Here is a 24,490-nt window from a genome sequence, read left to right on the forward strand (position 1 = left end):
CCCCTCTGTGGGTGGAGAAGCTGAGGGACTGGCTGACGTCACCCGAAGAGCACGGATAAAGTGCAGTGCCCGCAGCTGTGGGATGAGTAAAACTTCCTAAGAGGTATACAAGGTCGGCTGCCCTGTCTGGCAGGTGCTCTACTGACAGCACCCTTCCTCCTGCAGCTCAGCTCCTCACACAGACCTAAGGAAAAAAGAACAGTAAGCAAGAAACACCTGTCCAGAATGCCACAAAACGTTACCCTCCAAGGACCGGCACCCTGGGGATTCAGGCTCTCAGGAGGAATAGATTTCAACCAACCCTTAATCATAACCAGGGTATGTATTCTTTCCATTTCCTTTCTATTTATTATATTTATTAGCTATTGCAGATTTTTGCCCTTTACTTTTCTGGAGTTCAGAGGTGCAGACGAAGCTGCGAGTAGATTAGCAAGTAGCTGCTAGTTCTGAGGACAGCCAGCTGAATGCTAACAGTTTTTACAAGTTTTGTGTGACACGTTCCTGGGACTGCTTTATTGATCTAAGAGACTTTAACTGCATTTCTACTTATGCCTCAAAAATTGCATTTAAGTGCCTTGGCAGCAGAAAAACTCTGGCATGATTTCCCCAGGCATTCAGATGAGAAAATTAGTTTTGAGCCTACTAAAGGCCAGACCCCACTTTTATCATTTTCACGACTAGCCTCTGATCACTGGGGGAGAAAACTACTTGGCAGCAGCTCCTCATGTCTGGAAGTTTGTGCTTTGCAAACTCCGTGCCAACTTTACAAGATTAGGCTGACTCTCATTTAATTAAATCAAGTTCTGATTATTGCCAGCAAAGGCAACAGCACCCGTTTTTACAAATGTATATGTACATGTTTTCACTTTCATGAATGTTAAGTCAGTGAATTACTAGAAAGTTATCCAGTCCTGAATAAGGAAAAGATAGTTCTTTGGTGTTTTCTGCCATATTTAGAAACAGACAATTTACCTTACCCCCCTAATAAAGGGCAAGAATCCAAGCCTTCATTTTTTCATGGATTTTGAGCTATTAATTGCAATTTATTTAAGAAACCAGTGACTCAATGAATGGAGCATATAAAACACTGTCAGCTGCCCTGCATCTACACACATAGCTCTACCCAAAAGACAGGATATGTATTTTGATAATTTGTATGTTTTGAAAATTGTGTTCAATGCACATCAGACTAGAATTAGTTCTCCTTATATTTTTGCTGCTTTTCAGAACCTCAGACGCACCGAGTGTATGCTCCATGAGCCTCCAAATCACCAATGCTTTTTTTTTTTTTAAAAAGCCCTTGCAGTATGACTCAATATATACACTATGCCTGGTATTAACTAAACATCAAGAGCCTTGAAGGATGGATACCACTGGTGATGCCTTGCAGTAAATATGCTTCTAAACAAGAGTCTGTAGAATGTTTAAGGACCAACCTTTCACATATTATACTAGTAAAAATTAATTTAATTTAATCACTTATTCCAGATTTATACAAGCATAAAAGATTTTACTTATTTTAAACAGAAGCAAACCAGAATGCTATTATTTGACTGTATGTAGCTTCATAACAAATACTTGTAGAACACAGCAAAACCTTTGGAGAAACAGGAGACAAAAACATTGAATAAAAAGGAAAAAAAAAAAAAATCTCGGGATGTTTTGGGGCCTTCATTGCCTTTTATGGGCCTCCAAAAGAAAAACAGTTTCCATTATCTCTAATGAAAAATATTTTAGCGGTGTCTGGTTTGTATTTTCTTCATGTTTAGATTAAGTGCAATGAAGTTTAAAACTGCAATAACAAAGGATGTTACTATAAATGTAACTTTCTAAAGAATAAATGATTTTGCAATTGACTCATACCTACCAAATGCCTCACAAGACATAAGCCATTGGTTTCTAGCATATTACAGAAATGTTCAAAATCACATTTCAAGTAGAACTACAAAATAAAATATATATAGGGAATAATGACATGTTTAAATTTGCTTAGCCTCAAGTTCAAGAATATTAATGGTAGATTTCTTTAAAATTAATATTTTTGTTGCCACAGCATACATTTAGGAGAGTCCCTAAATAAGTATTCATGCAGTACCCCTTAAGAAGTAGTGAATATTTTGCAAGATTCATATGCCTTGCTTTTCGGGGCCTAGGTGTTCCTTTCATAAAAGGAATCACCAGTGACCCATTCGCATTTGGCTTAACTGTCCTGACAGGAAAAAGAACTATTAGCCCTTAAAACAATAGATAGAAATTATTTTTAAACACATTTTGAATAAAATAATTGGACAGGTGTTAAGTTTGGTTGGATATAGTCCTTGTTCAACAACAGAAAGCTTTTACCAGGACTTGTCAAAAGAGACAGACAACATAAGAGATCATCATCCACCTGTCTAGAGAACAGATGTCATCTCAAAAGCCCATCTGCAATTTCCCAAGCAAGGCAATTCTCTTGACTGTTTCAAGCAAATGCAAAAACCACAGATCACGGTCACCGGGAGGGCAGGAAGAACAGGAGGGGACTAAAAATAGACATGTTCAGATTCTATTAGGGTCAGAAACAATGAATTGACTAGAAATAATGAAAACATTTCTTGAAATCCTTGGAACTTTACACAGATGCAAAGAAATTACATCAATGAAACTGATCAAAACCCTAGTCTTAATGAAACTGAATAATTTCTGTTTATTCTGACCAGAAGATAACATTTTGGATTAAGTTTAGAGGAATGCAATCCTAGAACTTAAGTCATATTGAACAAAGCATTACAGAAACAATTAAAAATTGCAGAGGTTGGAGGAAATGGCAAAATATTATCAACTCTAGATTTAAGTTCTATTTTAATATAAACCTTTACAAATCACGGTGCAAGTATTTATATTAACTCAATTTTATATTTAGCCACTCTGTCTACAGACATTCATAATTCTCTTCAGAAAACACAGAGCCTGAAATATTTATGAAGGAGTGCCATGATGAGCTTCACAAGGCTATTAACAGATGCAGAGAGGTTTTCTTCAGTTTCACAGGAGACATTGCCCCTCACGTGGTTCAATAGTTATCTAGTCTCTGACAACATCTGAATGCTCAACACACATCCTTGCATTTATCCAAATCTGAGATACCTAGGATACAGGAGCAACAGGCGTGCCGTACAGACACGTCCTGAAGAGCAAGGCAAAAATTTTCCCAAAGCACCAGTAGAATCTACCTCATGCAGCAGGGGTGAGCAAGCCACAAATGCTACAGACATCACATGATTCTAAGTGTTCACAATACACATTTAATGCATCACTAATAAGTTCCTTAAGAAGCAGTATCACTTACATTATTGAGGTACCCACAACATCAATATTATACCCACGATACGGTGTGATCTTGCAATGCGCAACCTGGTCCCCTTCTATAAAATGTAGGCTGCAGTACTTTTGCCTGCCCCCCTTCCCCCGCCCCAAGCAACAGTCAAGATTTCCCCCTGAAATACTGAGGAGAGAGAAGAGCTGGCTCCCAGCCATATTCCTCCTACCCCATCCTAGCAGAAGCTCTCCAGATCTTTCCATCAAACCCAGGAAGAGCAGGTGACGGAAAGAGTTATACGAGGGCAGGTAGTTCTGCACCCCAGAAGGCCTGGGCAAGTAGAGCTCAGCACCCCCATCAAGGCGTTAAGGCCCAACGGACACGTCCCAGAAGCCTGGCAATAATCAATTCAGCTAAGGAATAGGAAATACAGACTCCTGCCCCTTTCCCTCCTTGCTCCCACCAAACGATGGTAACCCCATTCAACCATACAGTGGTATCACTGCAGCTGGTGACAATATGTTAAGAAAATCCAAGGGATTGCGCATTACCACCAGCAACACAGAGTGGGTTAAGTCCTGCTAGCAGCACAGCTGCAGGGGAACGTACCATGCTAGACAGATATGCTACTTTATAAGGCAGGATCATTATCTCAGTACATCGCTGAGGTATGCCACAGATACATGCCACAACAAATCATCTGCTGTAAAAAGCGTAATCTACCAAGTAACCTCTATAAGGGTTATTCAATCAAGCTTACTCTTGAGAGGGAACCAAGAATGGCTGGTTTTGCCCATTTTGGGCATTAGAGCATCAACGGTCACACTTGAACACTAGGACTTCTGCTGCAGTTTGTCATTCCACACATGTCCACAACATGCTAAGCAAAGTCAGGAGCCATTCCAGGTTAAAGGGAGAAGCATTATCATACCTCTACCCCTGTCTTATTACAATAATGTAAGTGGTCTCAGTGTAGTTCATTTACACTTACAGCTCTTGAAGTTTGAGAAACAGACAATTTTGGAGACTCCAGACTTAGGATTTATGAGCAACTTCCTCAATTCATATTCAAACAGATTATTTAGGCACCTTAACACTTTATTAAGCACACAGCATGTGAATCCATTCTTTTGGAGGGTGAGGGGGTAAGAGCCTCCAGCTGGCCACAGGTACCCATTTGGAAAGTTTGCCTGACTTGATAATAGCACATGCATTGCAGTTTGTTACAGTGAAATCAAAAATAAGTTTACATGCTGGAATGCAGAAAAAAGCCCACAGAACAAACTCTTAAGTTCTTTGAGCATTCAGACCCACCTAACAGAGATGGACAGCTGGAGAGAGGAGAGAATGACTCTATTTGGCTGATTTTTGCCGTGGTTTCAATACCAATACAGTGCAACACATATCAGAAAGAATATTTCTGTTTGACTTTTATGCTGACAGTTAGTACTGTCACCTTCAGAGGCAACAAGTATGCCAGGTTCACCATAGCTGGGGTTCAGAACATAGTGGAGGTATACTGGGCAGCTTACTCTCTTCCTCTGCTGGAGAACTGGGAAACATCAGAATTGAAGAACATCTCCATAGCATGTTTTCCAGTCCTCCGTAACACTTAATTACTTCTAATAATTGAGATAGCACTTGCTTTGGGCGTAGCAGAACCCATGGTGAGATAAATTCTCTCCAATAGCTTTTTTACTTCATACATGGCACAGATCAGAGAACCGCTCTTGTAAGACTATATTAGTATTTTTGTCCTTCACACCAGGATTCATTTACTTAACAATAAGCAGCTAGTGTTATTTTAAATGAATCAACCTGTCCCCTTTGTTCTGCTGATCCAGAAGAGCTGAATTTCAGAAGCTTATGTGCTACATCCATCAATTTCATGTTGCTGTCTTGGTTATCAAAGGTCACCTAAAATGGCAATACACACCCAAGGGACCTAAATCCCACTCAGTGACCAAAGACCTGTTTAAATGGTGTGGTGGTATGAGAAGTCACCCATTTGCAAATAAAGGCCTGCAATTCTAGAATAAGCTTTAATAGCATCTAAGGTCATGGCCTCTCTACAATAGTTATTTTAAAACAGAATTATGTTGCATTTCAATTATTTTAACCATGATGTAGAAGGCTATCAACAAGACCAAAAAAAAGCAAGCATAGAAAGATAAGCTTAGGGCTATTTCTGTGAGTGTCACTAATGTCGGTACATTTCCGTGAGCTATGAATTGCACCACACAGATCACTTTGAAGGATCAGGGCCACTGTTAGTCAAATGCAATTGGACTTAACTTTAAGTGCTTTAAGGAGTTCAGGGTCTGGATTAGACATGAATAAAGAGAAAAATGTCATTTTGGTATTATTAGCATATCTATGATTAGTTAGCGATACAACATGAGAGGCCAGGCTAGCAGGAAACACACTAGCTGCTGTATTCATCCTTAAATGTGGTAAGACCACAGGTGGCTTTCTATATTAGCCAGACAATGGCACATCATACACATGAACATTAAATAGCACAATTTCTTAACAGTTTTATTCTTCTGCTATTGCCTGGAGTTGTAAGGGAAAAACTTAACTTTTTTTTCAAGCAAGCTATACAACGGCAGCTGAGATGGAAGATTCAAAGACAAGTTACAGTAACTACAGAAATCAGAGTGGAAACTATTTAATGCGGAAGTATGAAATAATTTCCATGTAGTTTGAAGTTATGATGAATAAAGCATGTATATGGTGATCTGACAATAGAACTACAGACGGTCTGGAAGAATGAAGAACTCACTTTTTTTGTAAGCAATCATACAGTTGTTTACAGGCCCACTCCCTCCCTCCCCAATCCAATATGAAATAGGGAAGCATGGTGAAGTTTGTTTTCTCTATCAGTTTTCAGGTATGCATGGTGCTTAAGCAGTTAAATTTTGTTTTTCCAGATTACACCTGGAAGCAAGGCTTCAGCTGCCAACCTGTGCCCTGGGGATGTTATTGTAGCTATTGATGGGCTAAGCACAGAGAACATGACACATAACGATGCCCAGGAGAGAATTAAAGCAGCTGCACATCAGCTTTGTTTGAAAATAGAGAGGTATGTGTACATGTCTGCTCACTTCTGAAAGAAGATACTACCCAACCAACTGATCATACAGTACAACTATCATAGAGCATAACTATTTTAAACAGTTTTAAGAATTTCAAAAAACCTTTAAAATTACAAGCACCCAGACCTACCTCACCAACTCCAGATCAGGCAAGACTCCCCAGAACTCGTCTTCGTGGGCACAAGAAGAATAGCTTCCCTCAGGCTACTCACCACATTTATTGAGCTGTGAACGGTTACCACCTACTGCCTCTACTGACTCCACAAGTCCTATGTTTGCTGTCAGTAAACAAACAGTTCTTCATATTTCTGGGAAATAATAAAACCCTCAGCTGTCACTTGTTCAGTTGCCTCTCTGCTCTAACACTCCCTCAGCCACAGGTGCTTATCATTGCTTCCTGCTCCCAATCACAGACAAAGCTGCTAGTATATCCGCCCGGTTAAGGAGAGCAACATCACGGCAGACTTTCAGAAGGGGTGACGAAGGAGGGGGTTTAAAGCCCACCTCTTTGGTCACAATGTATTAAACCAAATACAGGATTCTCAAAGCAATGTTAAAAACAAAACAAAACTAGAAAACCTTCTCTTCCCTAAACTGCAGGAGTCCAGAAACTTTTTGCATTCGTTTCTCTCAACTAAAGCCAGCAAGAGAAACAACCTGCATTTTCACATCTCCTAACTGAGTTTGCTCAGCCTTTAATCAGAATCACCTAGCACACTCTTTCAGCTGTCTCCAGGAATCAGACAGCTCTGATTGACCTGAGGCCCTCAAGGAGGCACAGCACTTTATTACAGCTGACCACAATATTCCTTTCCAAATACAGAAGGCTTTTTTTTTTTTTTTTTCCCCCTCGGAAGGAGCATTGTCTAATTACTAGAGCACGTACCACAGTTAAAAAAATTACTGTAGTTAAATCCAGGTTTTGTTACAGACTGATCTATACCATTTAGCAACTCTCTTAAGAAGTTATTTTCAAAACATGGTAAGCATAATTGTGCCTATGAAATACGTGCATATTTTTAAAATGCTAAATATTTGTATTTATATAACAAACAGTACTAGATTAATATTTAGCATTAATATTACACTATTTTAAAATTAGCTGCCAAATTTTGCTTTGTCAATGAAGACAGAATTGTAACTGGTATTTGCACGTATGCTATCTCTGCTTCAGTGACTGAAAGAATCACCTGTGCAACTTCCATTTACAATTGCACATATACTTTGCACACCTAGATTGCACTCTTCCTACATTGAAAAGCAGGCTCTGCACGGATGTTGTGGTCATAAAAAAAGAAATTGATATTGTTCTGGTTTAGGATTATTACTAATATATTCACTTATTCGTGCAAAATATTCTGAGGACCCAACATTCCTTCTATCAACCATTAAAAAAACAAAATTGTAAGAAGTTTGGTCAGCTCAGGTCAGAAAGGCACTAATTTCCCTTTGCCTTTGCATTTGGTAACTACTAACAACTTATTTCCCATTGTTCATAGTATATTAAGTTTTTAAAAAAGTAAATACACTTTTTATATATTGTTTGCATGTAGTACACATTATATATCATTGAAGTATTTTTATGTCAAAACATTAAAAAAGCACAGAACAAACTGCAAATTTTCAAGCTGCATTATATTTTACAGGGACATATACAACTCTATAGGAATTAGAGTTATTTAAATTCTGCCTTTCTTTCTTTCTAGGTCAGGAACTAAATTATGGTCACCACAAGTTTCAGAAGATGGCAAAGCACATCCCTTCAAGATAAACTTGGAAGCTGAACCACAGGTATGAATTCTTAAAAGTCACCTAACCATTTCCCTTCATCTTTTTACACTCTAAATTATCTCCCTTGCGGTCATTAAAATTCTTTGAATAGGACTTCATCCATTATCTGCCAGTTTAAACTAATATGAACCGTCATGATTATGATATGTATGAACATCGTTTTTTCTGACTGGATTTTTTTGTCTTTTCAGCTATAACTGAAACAAAACATTAACAAGTTACAACACATTCTCATTGTTCTTTAAAACTGTACATATCACCATAGTTTTATTATGGAAAGAAAATATCTCCTTTTATTCTGATACGGTTTAAGTTGCTTTAACTCTTTTAGAGATTCTTCATCATATGAGGAAGTTCTTCAATCAGGAATAAATGTCAAGTACCAAAGCAATACACTCCTCACATCACAAAAGTCATTGTGATGTAACAGTCAGTTAAATAGAGAGATCCACTAATACTGGATCTCTTCCATACGTTTTTATACTACACCACAGAACTGAAAGTTACAAATGTGTACAAAACCCATGTACTGATCAATAAGCAAACCATTCACCACTTCTGGCCAACAAAGTCTTGATCCTTGTATACGAGCAAAGCAAATCCAATCAATTAAAATCCTTCTCTCTCTTCAATCTTGCACCCTGTCCCTTGTGCAAAGCTATGAGCCGAAGTCTCTGTATTGTTAATAGTTAATTAGCTGGCTGCTGTCTACAACTAGTGCTTTATTCCTTTGTCATTCCTCTTTAACCTACATGAACATTTGCTGTTCTCTCAAGAGGAGGGAGGGAAGAGCATTCTGCTGATCCTGGCCTTCCAGGATCAAAGCAAGTATGTCTTTATTCGGTGCTATCCTAGAAAAATGTAAGTGCAGATTCCATTTCAGTAAATCCTATGCAATAAATATTTCCACCAATTCAGTTTTCGTGGAGACACTCCCAAACATGAATGTGGCATTTCAGTGTTCCAGTTCTCTCTCTTCTTTCCAATCTAAAAACTTGCATTAACTGATAGAACAAACTTCATCAGAAATAACATGGCGTCTTCAGCAGTAGGAGATAGTATAGTGAAGAAACAAAACTATTTTAAATGCATATTTTTGTGGAATAGCTAGGATATACACAAAATAAATAGCAATGGAACAAATTCACTAAAAAAGCTATAGAGAAAACCACGTAGGCATATATGACAGGAGAGTAATCCCTTTGCATGGAAACTGCATTCCTAAAAAGGATAGTTACTTAAAAAAAAATCACAAGATTTCACTAAGTGCTATTTGGCAGACTATTGAAAAGCCGTGTCCATTAGGCAATCAGAAAAACTGTTTCTCCTAGATTAAATAGCTAACCTCTTCATTTTAGTATGTCTCCCTCTTTCCTTCCTAGGAAAATCAGGAGTACTGAGTATATTTAACAAATAATAGGCCCCGGAAAAGTAGCAATGTTTGTAAACAAATATGCTACACCATTCTAGGGATGATTTACATTTTAGATTAAATTCTTCCATCCAAGAACATCCATCACTCTGATCTCCCTGTGGAAAAAAATATAGCCTTTTTTTCTACAGTTGCTGAAATTTTAAATTAAATTTTACTGCATAGTCACAACACACAAGACCCAGCAGTGTGTATACCAGCAGTGAAAACAGTACAACATCAAAGTTTCTTTAACCTCAGATGACAAATTATTGCACAACTATAACCTGTGCTGTTTAGGTCATATTAGAGTTTGCTGAAGTCCAACAATAAATAAAGGCATTGAGGGCCAGACGAATGGAGAAAAATCCAAAACCAGTATAGTATTCCTACAAATGTAAAACACTTTTATCCAAAAGTATTGTACACATTGACTGGTGTGCAGAAATGGAAAACCACTGAGTTCTATAAAAAGCATTTCCTCCATTTATATAATAGTTAAAATTACTCAAAGGTCATAGATGTTATAAATGTAGTCAGATTTTTTTCACTCTTGCCAGATAGACATTTTAAAGTTCACTAAGAAAGTTTCACAAAGGGAAGTCAATAATTTAAAATACATTATAAGCCAACTAAATAACAATAATAGATGCAGACTTACACAGTCTTCTTCATAAGAATCTAATTTCTATTTGCAACCTAATAAAAGATAGTTATAAATGAAAGTGAAACATATTTTAATTGTTCAGCAATTTGGCCAAATATTTGGCCAAAGAATGCTTACTTTTAGCTTAAATGAATGAAAATTATTCTACAGATGCTTGGAGATGGTTATGTGAAAACTGATAAACAACTAAATACTGTGCCTACTTGCAGCTACGCAACAAGGAACCTTTACACCATAGCAAACTTTTGCATTAGGCTGAGCATCCCCAAAGAGTCATTTGGAGATTGATATAGGCAATTGTCATAGCACAATGAAAGCTCTCACTATTTTTCCCTCTGGGAAGAGGAAACTGAGGCAACAATGCTAGTAAGTAACTTACAGCTATAAGTGGCTGACTGAGAGCCACTCTTGAAAGCTACACAGTCCCACGTAAAAACCAGCCACCTAATTTCATTAGTCTGGAGCAACCTATAGAGTGATGGATAAATAATAGGAAATAATAGACTACTCGAAGTATTACCATGGCAAACTGTATCCTATAATATTAATTTTAAAATCCTTTCTGCTGTATTGTCAATGTAAAACAATACTACGACCTGTAAATTTTTCTCAGTTACAATCCCTTTAGCCTCCTCTAAAATGAATTTGTTTCCATTACCACAATTTCTTGAACTGTTTTTATTTGGGCTTTTCTTTTTTGCTTCTATCTTTGCCTTTGAACATTTTGTTCAGTGTGACTAGGCTTTTGGCCATGAAAGACATTATACATTCCTGGGAGATATAAATACACTATACACATAGATAAGTATAAAAATCTAAAAAAAAAACCCCACTGTTCTTAAAAGTAAGTTTATAGTCTATTACCACTTATAATCAAGTTTTGAAACAATATAATTGTGGTAGTCTAGTTTTGAGGACCTACCCCCTCTTCCATAACAGCATTCAGAGATAAAGATTTCAGTCACATGATACCTCTGAAACGTAAACATCTGTGTACTGTCATAGTAATTATCCCCAAGGAATGCCATCATATGGTCCGTGTTGGATGCATTTTGACAGACTTTGGAGGCTACATTCATTCTATTCCTGATACCTGTATCAATGCAAAATGTAGTTAGCCCTGCAAAAAGGACATCAATCAGCTAGAAAAAAATTAAGAAATGAAATACTGTAATTCTCGAATATTCCTGATTAGGAATTTCAACAACCTCCAGTTCTCATTTACCTTTTGAACTAAAGGAGGACTTTTCACAGATTCAATGAGATCCAATAAACACAAGAGCTGGACTATTTTTGCTGCTGTATGTTCTGTCACTGACATTTTATATGAACAGATGAGTTAAAAAGAAAACGGAATTTAAGTCTAACTAACTGCAAATACTTGTTTCACAACTGTTATATTGTAAACATGCTATTATGGTGCCAGATGTCTTCTGTGCTGTTCATTTGTCAACAAGAAATAAAAAAAGGGGATGAAATTACAATGTTCAGGGTTGTTTTTGTTCGTTTTGTATCATACATGGATTTAAATCCATTTTAAGTACTTTGATATTAATATCTTTCATTAAGTAGACATGATCCTAAACACTAGTAGATTATTTCCATTTACTAATACATTTTGTTAATTGCAATCCACTTCTATCAGACAGAAACAAGGAATTGCAAGTAAAATCTTTGTGCTCATTTATCTGCCGCTTTCAGTAGCTTCTTACAGTGCAATGCTGCTAAACATTTTCATTTAATAAAACTGCTTTTTACTATTTGCAATTTCTGGTTGCACGTTCTATATAACCATGACTTTTCTTTAGGGCTGTTCCTAAATATATTTCTGAAACCGTTATTTTAAATGAAAACAAAAGGGTCAATTCACATTCAGGTTTTCATAATTTCTATTAATTATTCATCAAAACTTTGAACAGAGACTTGATATTGTCTGAGAAAGGAAATAAGGCTCTGAGGAATGAATAAAAATCTACGGATGTCAAAAATGTGTCCACGCTTATCTAATCTGCTCTTATTATCTTGATTTATTCTGTGGATTTGAGTATTCAAATATCTATTTTGTTTTTTGGTAATAGGTTTTATTTGTTCTAACTGGAATTTTTTCTAGCATTCCTAAAGGCTAAGGTAATCTAAAAAAAGGCATTTCTGCATCAAAAACCCACTTTGTTTAGAGTTTTATTTAGCAGAACAAGGAGACTAGTTTGCACAGCTTGCAAGACATAAGTGAAAGACCACAAGTGCACCTGAATAATTTTAAAGCTGAAGGTGTTGGGTGTGTCACCATTAAAAATATGTGATAGCAAATACCAGACAGCGTAAACTGTACAGAGTGATTAAGCCAGAAGTTCTGGTACCTAAGATACAAGCTTCAACAATTTGAAATAAATCTCATTCAGCAGTATCAGAACTTAGACTGTCTACAGGTCATATGACACAGTGGGATAGCAACATAAATACAGAAATGGTCTATAGCGTTGTAGATGTATTCCCAGTACACCTATCACACTCAAAACCAAAGCCAAATCAGAGAACTGGTAGAGATTTCTATGAAAATTGAAGTATTAATGACCTGTGCTATCTTAACATTGCAAGTTCCAGTCTCTAAAGAAGAGACCAATTCAGATTGTAGAAACCTATTTGTTAGGAACAAGAGCTTTTTATTCCATATGGATGGAAGTTCAAGTGCTCTCGCAGCACTGTCTCCAAAGAGCGCTGCAGGACATCAGGAAAAGGTGATGGACTACAGCAGCAAACGTTCTTCACCCACTAGCGCAGAAGGAGGGAAAAAAAAAAAAACCCTCAGCAGATGACAGCACCATTTTTTCCAAAGTCTGTACGTCTGTGGATTAGGGATGGACCTGAGCTGACAGGGACTCAAAGGAGACTGTACTAAATATGCACAATACGAATAAGTGAATTTTCACACAGTCAACAGTCTTTATCATTCCTGGCCAATCGCTATAGAATAACATCGTAAGTTATCTGAAAGGTTATTGGAGATTTTGTTTCCAGATCTTCTCCCTATGAATTCCACAACTGGAGGAAATTATCTGGGCCAACAATAAACAAAATCGTATTCCAGAAATAAACAAACATAGGCAGAATGGTTTCCAATTTACCCATTTCTGGGTTTTACTTGTTTATGATTATTTCACATTATCTTTAAATTATACAGCATCACAATTTTTGACACACGGGTATGCTTCGAAGAATGGAATAAGCTCAGAAGAATGTCCTCAATCTGATGTACATTCAAGACTATTTCAGTTAAAAGAAGTATTAAAAATTAGGTGTTTTCTAGGCAAGAGGTTTACAATAAAATCTTCACGCTTTTGCGAGTCCCTCCACCAGTATGTGACACAAAAGCAGAAGCCAGAGATTAGCACTAAGCTAACTATACATCAAATGTTTCTGAAAGAAGAATGTAAACAGTGCAAAATCTAGAGAACAATACAACAGGTTACTATAATATTCATCCCTCCCATTTCTTCTTAAAGTTCCACACAAATGTGGAATGCCTTCTGTTTGCCTTGAGGCAGGAAAATAATAGTCTCTGAATGTGTATAGCTTAAGTAGCATATAGAAAATTCATGGAAAAATATAGTATGCTTGCACCAGTTAAAAAATAACAAAGTCGCAAAAGTAAAAAATGCAGAGATTAACAATACTGATGTTGTCAGATTTACTCATCACTAGCTTTGGTGTGCATTGTAGCTTTGTGTATTTTGTCTGCCTATCATGTACAGGAATTCAAGCCTATTGGTACAGCTCACAACAGAAGGGCCCAGCCTTTTGTTGCAGCAGCAAATATTGATGACAAAAGACAGGTAGTGAGCTCCTCCTATAATTCTCCAATTGGGCTGTATTCATCTGGCAATATTCAAGACGCGCTTCATGGACAACTGAGGGGTCTGATTCCTAACTCATCGCAAAAGTGAGTACTGGTATTTACTTATAATACATGGTCATTTGTGGTATATCACTCTATGGTCTGTTTTCAATTAAAAAGTCCAGCTCTTGCTGTTTTTTCTGATAATCAGGAGTTTATTGATTATCCAAAAAAATGGTGATAAATGAAGCAATTTTTTCCAACACAGAAAACTATCCATTCAGCTCTGTAGTAGCAACGCTGCAGGTAGCTAAAATTTGCCCTCGATGTTGGGCTGCAACACTACCTACCATCCTTCACTCTTACAACTGCACTTTACTCTGAATGCTTCTGAACACTAAAGTGATTGCATTTTGAGTACCAGGAATGTACCAACTAAACACGGTTACTTCATGGTTACAATTTTAAAACTTTCTTAGCTACTTTTTAACTAGAAATAAGCATTTATAGGCCAAAGAAAGTTATTTTAACCCTCTTTTCTTTACAGGATATGAACTACTTTGAACACAAGCATAATATTCGGCCCAAACCTTTCATAGTCTCAGGCCGAAGCAGGTTATAAACTCTGAGTGCTGTGCTGGATTTGGATGCATGGTGTTGTTTTTTAATGGATACTCACCATTCACATTAATAAAGCATACTGATGCATTTGAAATTTACTTACAGTAGTGTATAGCCTAACACTGAAATTAAAAAAGCCTGAAATGGTTGACTTGCAGAGATCAGGCTTGAAATTCAAATTTCTCTTTCCAAAAGAAAGCAGGTCCACACTCCCATCTCAGTTATACTGATATGAGTCTGACGTAACTGTATTCATGAACCTGGTTCAGTTTACAGCGTAGCACCAGATATTGTATACTTATAAATCTATGGCACTCTGAAATTCCTCTGTCCAAATGCAAATACATGTAATTTGTTAACTTGCTAAATAAAAGATAGCTAGTTACATAAGTTATCATCTAGGCCATTCAGAGATTTTAGGTTTGCTTTTCAGCAGACCTCTATTCAGAAGGCAACCTAATGCAGAGCTAAAATATGAGAACTATCTGATGCCACAGACATGTAAAGCTCTCAAATGCAGAAAAGCTTATATATTTACATCCATCATTTTAGTGTAATATTCCTCATCATAACTGGGGATGAAAGCCTCACTTACTATTATTTACATTATTAAATGCAGAGGGGAAAAAACAATGCAAACTCTGTGGCTAAAAACACAAGGAAGCTCAAAAGCGCACGAGCGATGCAATATATTGTGATGCTACCCTTTATCCTTTCCAGCAGTAGCAGTTTTTACCAGTGGACTTAGTGTTCTGCATTTCATTCTGAAAGTTTAAAATGCCTGCATTTCAATTATACTAATTTAAGTCTGACAAACTAGACCAGAAAAACAGGACGATAATTGATTCCTGTGTACAAAGGACAATCTCATATGGGCTATCAGTTTTGTGAGATGTGTTAAATTTTTCAACCACCTGAATGATAAAGAGGAGACTGTAGAAGATGGATAGAGTCCCATCCTCCTGTGAACAAGAACTATCAATGTAGAACACTGCTGCAATGGAGAAAAGGTGCCCATCCCTCCTTGCAGTCTGATGCTGATACAGGATAAGTGACAAGACAGTCCTTAGCAAACATGCGTGGCCTCTAACCGTAGGCAGCACTTGCATACTGTACCTAAACTGACTTTTGGACCACTAGGTACCATTTACAGGTACCATTGTTGTTGTACCATAGGTTGTACCATTTACAGGTACGTAGTCGGATTTATGGAGATTCAAAGGAGTGTATCAAGAGCCTAAACTCCTAATTCAGAAACCTCAATTACACAGTATTTTCTGTGAAAATATTGAAGTAAATGGCCATTTTCCAGCATGTCAGGTGGGGGGAAAACCTGCAAAAACTAACCTGACAGCAATGCAACAAGTTTCAGAACTTTAGTTGGGCAAGGTCTGTCAGGTGTTCTAGCACTGGAGAAGTTTGTGTTTGCAAACTGTGGAATCTCTGACAGAGGCTGTTACATCTATAAAACCTTGGTTGTTACACTGTTTGTCTGCTACTTTTTCATCAGTTTGGCTCAATATAAATTCTCTCCTAAACACAGCAAAAACCAAACCGCCACCTTGACTGTACATATCCCTTTAGGACAGAGAGCTGAGGCTAAATAGGACTCCGACTAAAAGAAGAGCTGATCCCGGCCTGTGGGTTTGAGCTAACTGATTTGACATTAGCCACGATTTTGGACTTTACTCTGGCAAAACTAACTGGAAATTGTATTTAAAATATGATTATATTTTATTTATACTTATAATTTATTCTGTTTTAACATTACTTTGGCTGCTCATAGCAAGAGTTGTGCTTTTTCTAGCCTTTTCCTGCTACTTTCCATTTACTAACACTATAAGCACTGACAAAACTTACTCTACTGCAGGATCTAAAGATGGTCTTGATTCTTCTAAAAAAAAAAAAAAAAAGACTGCAAATTTGTAAGTTGCCCCCGTGTGAATTTTTTGGCTGGCTCATGCTAGGTGATGATGCAGAACTGTACTTTTGCTTAAGGCTTGCCTACCATTTCTGGAATTAGCTTTCTTTTGATGTTTTTGATGGTAGAGTATATATTTCTCTTTATATTTTTGAGAAAGTGGTCCTACACAAATTCCCTTCTGAATCAAAGGGAGAATTTTGGGTCGTCTTCTCTACCCAAGAGTAGCTACTGGGCAGAGTGCTGTATTATCAAACTGGGAAATAGAGCATTCTCCCAGGCTTACACAGAATCATTCAGCCTGGAAGGAACTAACCACAACCCTGATATGCAGGTTGGAGGAAAGAGATTAAGCATTTACCATCTCATAGCTCTGAATATCACATAAATGGTAACTAGTGACTGTGGAAAGCCTGGGCTATGTGCTGTTACACAGCAACAGCAAAGAAATATCCCATAACAAAGAAAGCCTCTGAGGTGCTATGGAGGAAAGACTGACGTGTTCAAAATAGTGACACTGAAAAAGTCTTTGGGCTTAATGTTCACATTATTTTACTAATCCTTCTCCAGAGATGTCAAACTGGTGTGCAGTAACTTTACTTCAGTAATGTCAAGCAACTTTAATTTTTCTAAAAAACTGTACGTCTTTTTTATTATATACAAATTATATGTAAATTCTACTTCAAAAGCAGTAAAATTAATTCTCTGAATACATATCCATTGTTCTTGTGAAGGACCACTTTACATTCTACTGGAAACACTGTAATTTAGAAATGCAAAAGTATGCCTGGCTGTTTTAGTATCTTTTCTTCTTTGAAATGTTCAAAAATATTAAAAAAATGAAATACATTGCTAAACTAATTTTAAAAGATTAATAAATATCTTATTGTAGAATTTAAGGAAATCTAGGAAATGTCACATTCATTATTTTACACCACTTTATAGTAGTCTCTCCAAGCGTGGACTAAGATGGTTGTGAGGTACAGGACCGGAATGATGTGTCTAGGATTCCAGTACTGCAGGTGTTTATTCTGTCACTGATATGGACAACTCACATAACCTTTGTATGCTACCCTTTTGTAGATGTTAAGAATTACTCACCTAGAACAAAGAATTTTAGGGAGGCTTAATGGATCCTCAATAAAATCTAGCATTAAAAATGTAAAGTAATACTATGTTCCGAATTATTCAATCTATTAAAGAATTTTCACTATCTTTCTTTAAAGAAAATGCATGCCAGAGTTTTAAGGACTGCTTTATAACTGGCACTGATGCTTTTACAGGAAAATACTTTTCAATGAATACACATACTTTTGCTTTTCTCTACTTCCTATACTTTTGCTTTTCTGTATCTGTTCTATTTACGCTTTTCAGCCCTGTTAACATCACCGTATTCCTGTACTTTTGTCTTTATTCTCTATAATCCGATACGCATTGCACACTCTTCTGTAATCTGGCTATTAACACAGTGGATGCAGCACTCCTTCGGGGATTGACTGTGGCAGTGGACGCAGTACTCCCTCTTCAATTAGCACGGTTAGCTCTATCTGCCCTACCGAGCTGAAAGCAGTGTCTAAGATGGCCCCTAACATTCCCTTGGAAATGGAGCTTCCCGGTGTCAAGATTGTACACGCTCAGTTTAACACACCTATGCAGTTGTACTCAGATGACAATATCATGGAAACACTGCAAGGCCAAGTTTGTACAGCTCTGGGGGAAACGCCTGTAATAAGGTAATTAGAGCAGTATCTTTAATATTTATGAATATACAAATTTAGAATATACCAAAAATCATGAGCTTTAAAAATATCACACTGTTTCTATGAAAATGGGTAAAAGGGCTAGAGAGAACCGAAGTCATTTAAAGCCATTCGATATTTTCATTAAAATATTAGTGATTTATGATTTTTAACCCAAAGTATTAAAGAAGTCTTTCAGAATTTACAAATAAATGTTTCATAGGAAATAATCTTGTATTTGTAGCTAATGAATAAAAACTGATGAGACTACCTGGACTATTAGCTGACTGACCACTCCAAATCAAGATTCTGATTCCCTCCAAAATTCAAAAATATTTATTATTGTTATCGTAATTATTTACTTAATAACCATTTAATAACTTATTAATAATTAAAAAATACTGTTATTCAGTCAAATGTATTTCAACGGTTGAAATCCAGGTTATGAAGCTTAGGAAATCCTGTCGATGTTTATAGTGTTCTATTTAACTCCCATTCAAGACAACTCATTCAGTACGACTAGCTCTTGTCCAAAAAGAGCCAGAATTGACTTTGTAGGTCTACTAATCCATCTCTGACTTCGGAATTTTATCCATTGCAATGACTAAAAGTCAGGTAGGAACCTTATGTATCTGTATAACAATGATGATTATACAAAAACTGTTTCAAAGCACTATTCATTTTTTTCAAGGGACAATTCATCATTCACGTTGCTTTATCTTTACTGTTGCATAATAGTAACATTTTTCTGTTTTACAACAGTACTTAAGTTAATAATTCATAATAGGTATGGTGTAAACTAAAGCTAATTACTAATATTTTAAATAAGCAATAATCGCTGGCACCAATGAGCCTTCTTCAGCACCTTGCAGAATTGGGCTGTTACTAACCATAAAAATCATATTTATATAGAAGTATTTAAGTTCACCCTATCTGATGAAAAGAAAACTGTAGTTCATGAAGTCTTTGCAGAGTGATGTTACTCTACTGCGTGAATATTTATCCTCAGTCACAACAATTAGAGAACAATAGAAGAAAAATTTGCTTTTTCTTTATTCTGAAATCATGGATTAAGCCCAGAGTAATCAGATTTCACAAATGCCCATGGCATTCCCAATTTGAGAACTGACTCTCTACATAGGTTTGAAATATCTCTTTTGTTGTGGGATTGGTTTTCACTATGTATGCATTTAGAAATGTTATCTCACACCTTTGTGTCTGTTTTTTTTGCCTTCTGTATATAATTGTGTTATCACTTGTTTGGTGTTTAGAAATATTTTAGTAAAGAGGAGAGAATCAAGGGTTTAATTAGCCATTGGTGACAACTGTAAAAACTAAGCTCCTTCCATTCATTAAAAGCTTGTGACAAGAGAAGAAAGTGGTAGTTTCTTCACCAGCTTAAAGGCGGCTCAGAGAAATCTGTTGATTGATGAAGATGCAAACAATTAACATAAGCAACAGGGGTCACTGCCCAGCTGCCGCTGCTCTTACTGTGCCTTTTGACAGCTTAGATGCTACTCTGGGAAACAAACCAAACCATATAAAGCAAAACTGAGTCTAATTCCTTGTGGAATTAGTTGCTTATTTCCAGTGGAAACTTACCTAAGGTTTAACAGACAGTAGGAGGCCAGTTGTAACAGGAAATTTAAACTGGACATTTATGTATATATCAGCAAGATAACAGGCTTCATTGAAGTAAATTTGGACCTTTGTAATTAGTCTCAGTAGCTGTTTGAAATTTACAGGTGCCACACATTCAGCCTAATTCCTGCCAGTGCATATAGTCATCTACGCTTCCTCTCAACTACTTAGGATGTTAGCTATCATGATTAATTTAAAACATTCAGCACAGTTTAAAATACCATGAAATATTCTTGGTAAAATCTTTGGCTCACGGGTCTTTGGAAATTCAACCATCAGCTGGTGTTTGGACAATAATTTACTTTATATTTGTATCATAAAATTGGCATTACTAAAAGTAAGCCATGTCCCATTCTAATTAAATTAAGAAATATCATTTCCATTCATCTGAGTTCACCTTACAATGCTTCCTTCTATGCAATACCTACTTCACTCTTTTTTGTCATCTCCATAAGTTAAATAAGTATCAATTATCTTAGCGAAATAATCACTATATTAACTAGTGATCAAGCCAACTTAGAAAAGGAAGAACACCTTCACGTCATGACACTCTCCCAAAAGATTTGTTTGCTTAGGTTTTGGCTGACCTTATGTAAAGTTTTGAGCTGTGATCTTTAACAACATTGTTGAGGACAGCTGCTATGAAAAAGGAACTTCTGGATACCGTACCAAAGAGCACCTGGTAATACAGCAGTTGATTACAGGAATGCAACTGCTTTGAGGTTAAGCACGGGTACCAGCCTATTTCCAAATGTTGTTAGAGCCAGAACAGTAATTGTGGAAATACTTTCATGAGTTTGTAGATTTATTTTTGTAACAATTGCACGGATGTTTTTTTTCCAGCACTTTTTAGATCAAGAGGAGGCTACGTAAAACAATGCTACCTGGAAGAAAGAGTCTTTCAGTAGTTGTAGAAACACATTGTCTTTACGTTTGTTTCCTGAATCATATTCTACGCCTGGTAGAGCTATTGCTTTAAAGTTATGTTTGTTAAACTGCTTTATCTGCTCTTCCTCCCTGCGATACAGTGACCCATCTCCCAACTCAGTGCCTCAGTCTGACGTGTACAAGATGCTGCATGCCAACCAGGAGGAGCCCAGTCAACCTCGCCAGTCTGGCTCCTTTAAGGTGCTCCAGAATATAGTCTCCGAGGAAGGTGGTTAATAATGACATATTCTACCTGTTCAAAGCATTTGTAAATGTTTGTGGGAAAGGGGAATCTGAGAAGAAAATATGAGAGATCAGAGCTGTAAGAATTTCTGAAAGCCCAAGTAATTCTGAACCTTATAGATAGCACACCAGCCTCCTAACATTTTTTTCCCCCCTTGCTTTTATAGCTAGCAATCTCCTGTGTGAATAAAATGGGAGTGTTAATTACATTTTTCAGAACCTCTTCTCAGATTTTAAGATCGTTAATGTACAAAGTTGACTTTAACTTAATGATAAAAAGTTTTATGTGAGAGAACTTTTGGGACAAACTGTGTATACTCATGACACCGAGAAAGAAAACACTCTCTTCCACATCCAGGAAAAGAGAAGTTTAAACCAACTCCTAAAATAAGTTTCACCCATCCCCTCTTAATTCTAAATAAAAATTGAAGAGGACAATATAATTTACAGTGATACTTCCTTCAAATGAAGAAGTTTTGAAAATAACATTACTAAAGACTGCGTTTGTTATATTTACAGTAAGTGTAAAGAATAAAATAAAACCAAAATTAATGTAAAAGGTAAATATTTAAAATTTCAATTTTTTTAATCTCAATAATTACCAGAGAAGGGATAAATACATCTAATTGTCTATATACATCATTGTGGCATTTTCTTGTATTTTGCCATAATTTTTTATTCATATCATGTTACTAATCTTTCTGAATTTGTTGTATGGTTAGTTATATAAATAAGAATCTTTCTAACAACAGGTCTTGCTATGTTAAAGCCAAATCCTCCTCCCTCTCCTGCTATACCCAAGACCTACTATCAGAGAATTAGATGATGTCTATGAGACAGCCAGCACTATATACATAATCACTTTTGTACTTGCTTTTTGGCTACAGCTACACAATATTTTTCCCGATTCCAAAGAGGTGGAATCTGGCCCACTAAACTTGTATACAGAAACTTCATTGTTTGTTGATATAAGTGAAAGCCTGTAAATACATCCAGAAGTGTATTTACAGGAAAAGCATTTAACTGCATCAGGTGCTTTTATATTAGCCTGTACGTAACAGGATTGTTTTGGTTCTCAGATGGACGCCCGGTGGGTACAAGAAGCGTGAAAGCACCTGTAACAAAGATACCTACCGCCATGCCCGGTGTCCAGAAAGTGCCACTGTGTGACAAGTGTGGGAATGGGATTCTGTAAGTTGTTTTTTATTTTTAGTTTTAGAAATCTCTAGTTCAAGCACATGTCCTCAAACACCACTGCAGACTACAGGAATGCTTTCCAAGTGATGGTCTTGGTCTCCATCTGCACTAGCAGAAAAATGCTTGTAGAGAACAGAGATATAAAAATATATTGTTCTAAATCCCAAATTATTAACCTGTACCTTAGACACTTTCAATACAGATTATTTCCATTTTGACAATGTACCATCAAGGCTTTAATTAAGATTTCTCAAGAACTTTTGCAAGTCAATCATTAACACATACATAATGAAACCAGCAGTTACCTGTGCTGCATTGTCTCAGGCTGTGAATTCTCAAAAGTTTCTTGGTAGCGTAAAGCATCCTTCTCCCAACCCAGTGGGAGTATCCAGAAAGCTCTGTGGGCCTATTTGAAAACTACCAGATTTCTATCTGAATGACATCACTAACTTCAGCAAAGCATACAGATAATGATGAGCTCAGAGAACACGGTCACTGAGGAAAAGAAATGTGGGTTTTAAACTCATTTTGTCACCATTTTGATAGGTTAGACTGTACTTTCTGTGTTGTAACCAAACTAACCTGTTTCTTCAAACTCTAGTTTTCCAATGAACTACTGAACTATGTGATCAACTCTACAGCATTTTATGTCACTTACTCAAACTCAGCTTCCAACCTTAAGTTATATAGTAGTTAGCAAAACCACCAGACGAATAAACTAAAAGCCTTGAGATAAATACCCAGAACTCATTTTCTGTCATACTGAGGTTTCTTCTCACTTTAAATTCATATGAATTAATTGTTTTTTTCTTTTTGTTGCTTCCGTATAGAGGAACAGTGGTGAAGGCACGTGATAAATACCGGCACCCAGAATGTTTTGTGTGCTCTGACTGCAATCTCAACCTGAAACAAAAAGGCTACTTCTTTGTGGAGGGCCAACTATACTGTGAAGCTCATGCACGAGCTCGCATGAGGCCACCAGAGGGATATGAAGCAGTTACCGTTTACCCAAAATGCTAGTCTTACATTAACACACAAATATATGCATGCACACAAAAAGCCATTAACAGCTTAGAACTGCAGTACAAGTGTCAGGACTTCTGCCTGATTCCAAAGTAGCAGCTTTTAAACCTTTTCTTGTGGGTTTCTGAGGGAGGTGGAAGTCCCTGTTAGCCAGCAGTAGCATATTATACCAGTAAAATTCTGCTAAAATATTATCTTTGAAGCTGCTAATATAACTCAATGAAGTATAAACTAAAACAGCTGTATTGGAATAAAAAAAGTGAAACAGCTGAGGTAGTACATGATTACTACAGCATATATGTAAGTGCTGTAATCAAGACATTATTTTTAACGTGAATTAAGTACCTGTGCAAACACCAAAGCCATCAAAGTGTTACAGGCTGGGCCCTAACTAATGTAGAAACTTGACAGATCATTAGAAAAGCAGCTATTTTACATGGATAGTACAAAACAAGCAGTTGTTCATGTCTGCTTCCACCATCTATTATTCAACTACCATTAATGTATGCCAAAAATAAATTTTGCTTACTTTGCTTTGAATTTGGGGTTACATCCACTTGATTTTCTGATGCAGCAACTGTGATAAGGAATAAATATCAAGTCATACAATAAAATGGCTAGTATAATAAAGACTGTTTAGTAAGAAGCAAAATAGAAGTTCTATGTTGTTTTAATGATTTGCAATTAAATCAGCTTTCACATCACTTAGCAGAAAATTGTTCTGAGGCATGCACACACATACATTGGTTTTGGGGAAAAAAAAAACCAAACACACACTAATAGGAACTCACTGCAAATTGAGAATGAAAATAAATGTAAAAGCCTTTCTGCAGAAAATGGTACTGGTTTTTTCCATCTCCATCTTTCCATTTCCATAATAGAAACAATGGGGAAATATCATCATAATATCTTTATTGCTGGTAAATTAAAACTTGGACAACTTTAAAAATAAATGTTAATTAAAATATGCAAAGGAAAGTTCTTTTATAAAAACCCTGGTGAAGTCCTAAGGAAAAAAAAGGCTGAAATAACACAGTTTTAAATCAATTTCTGAAACTTTTTAAGGGCTACATTGCTTTCA

At 36.5% G+C, this 24,490-nt stretch overlaps 1 protein-coding gene across 3 annotated transcripts; it reads left to right on the forward strand.

Annotated features, from left to right (window-relative positions):
- The first annotated feature begins 54 nt into the window (after positions 1-54).
- PDLIM3 (PDZ and LIM domain 3) lies at positions 55-24,029 on the forward strand. 3 transcript variants are annotated; one of them, XM_076336404.1, is made up of 8 exons: positions 57-318; positions 6,232-6,383; positions 8,103-8,187; positions 14,645-14,712; positions 18,109-18,372; positions 21,048-21,175; positions 22,269-22,380; positions 23,217-24,029. In XM_076336404.1, exons 1-8 carry the CDS (start codon positions 226-228, stop codon positions 23,404-23,406), a joined length of 1,092 nt encoding a protein of 363 aa, XP_076192519.1. In that variant the 5' UTR covers positions 57-225; the 3' UTR covers positions 23,407-24,029. The 3 variants fall into 3 exon arrangements, with proteins under 3 accessions (XP_076192520.1, XP_076192519.1, XP_076192521.1); XM_076336405.1 differs by lacking the exons at positions 14,645-14,712; positions 18,109-18,372 and adding an exon at positions 14,015-14,202 and having other exon boundaries at positions 55-318; XM_076336406.1 differs by lacking the exon at positions 18,109-18,372.
- The last annotated feature ends 461 nt before the right edge of the window (positions 24,030-24,490 follow it).

The sequence above is a fragment of the Aptenodytes patagonicus genome, chromosome 4 (genome assembly GCF_965638725.1).
Source record: "Aptenodytes patagonicus chromosome 4, bAptPat1.pri.cur, whole genome shotgun sequence".
In the NCBI taxonomy this organism is placed as follows: Eukaryota; Metazoa; Chordata; class Aves; order Sphenisciformes; family Spheniscidae; genus Aptenodytes; species Aptenodytes patagonicus.

Bases quoted from the DNA above. Each gene is read 5' to 3' on its own strand.
- PDLIM3 (XM_076336404.1), top strand. From the start codon at position 226: ATGCCACAAAACGTTACCCTCCAAGGACCGGCACCCTGGGGATTCAGG. The intron at 6,384-8,102 runs GTATGTGTACAT...CTTTCTTTCTAG, and splicing joins CTTTGTTTGAAAATAGAGAG to GTCAGGAACTAAATTATGGT. The intron at 14,713-18,108 runs GTTATAAACTCT...CTATTAACACAG, and splicing joins ATAGTCTCAGGCCGAAGCAG to TGGATGCAGCACTCCTTCGG.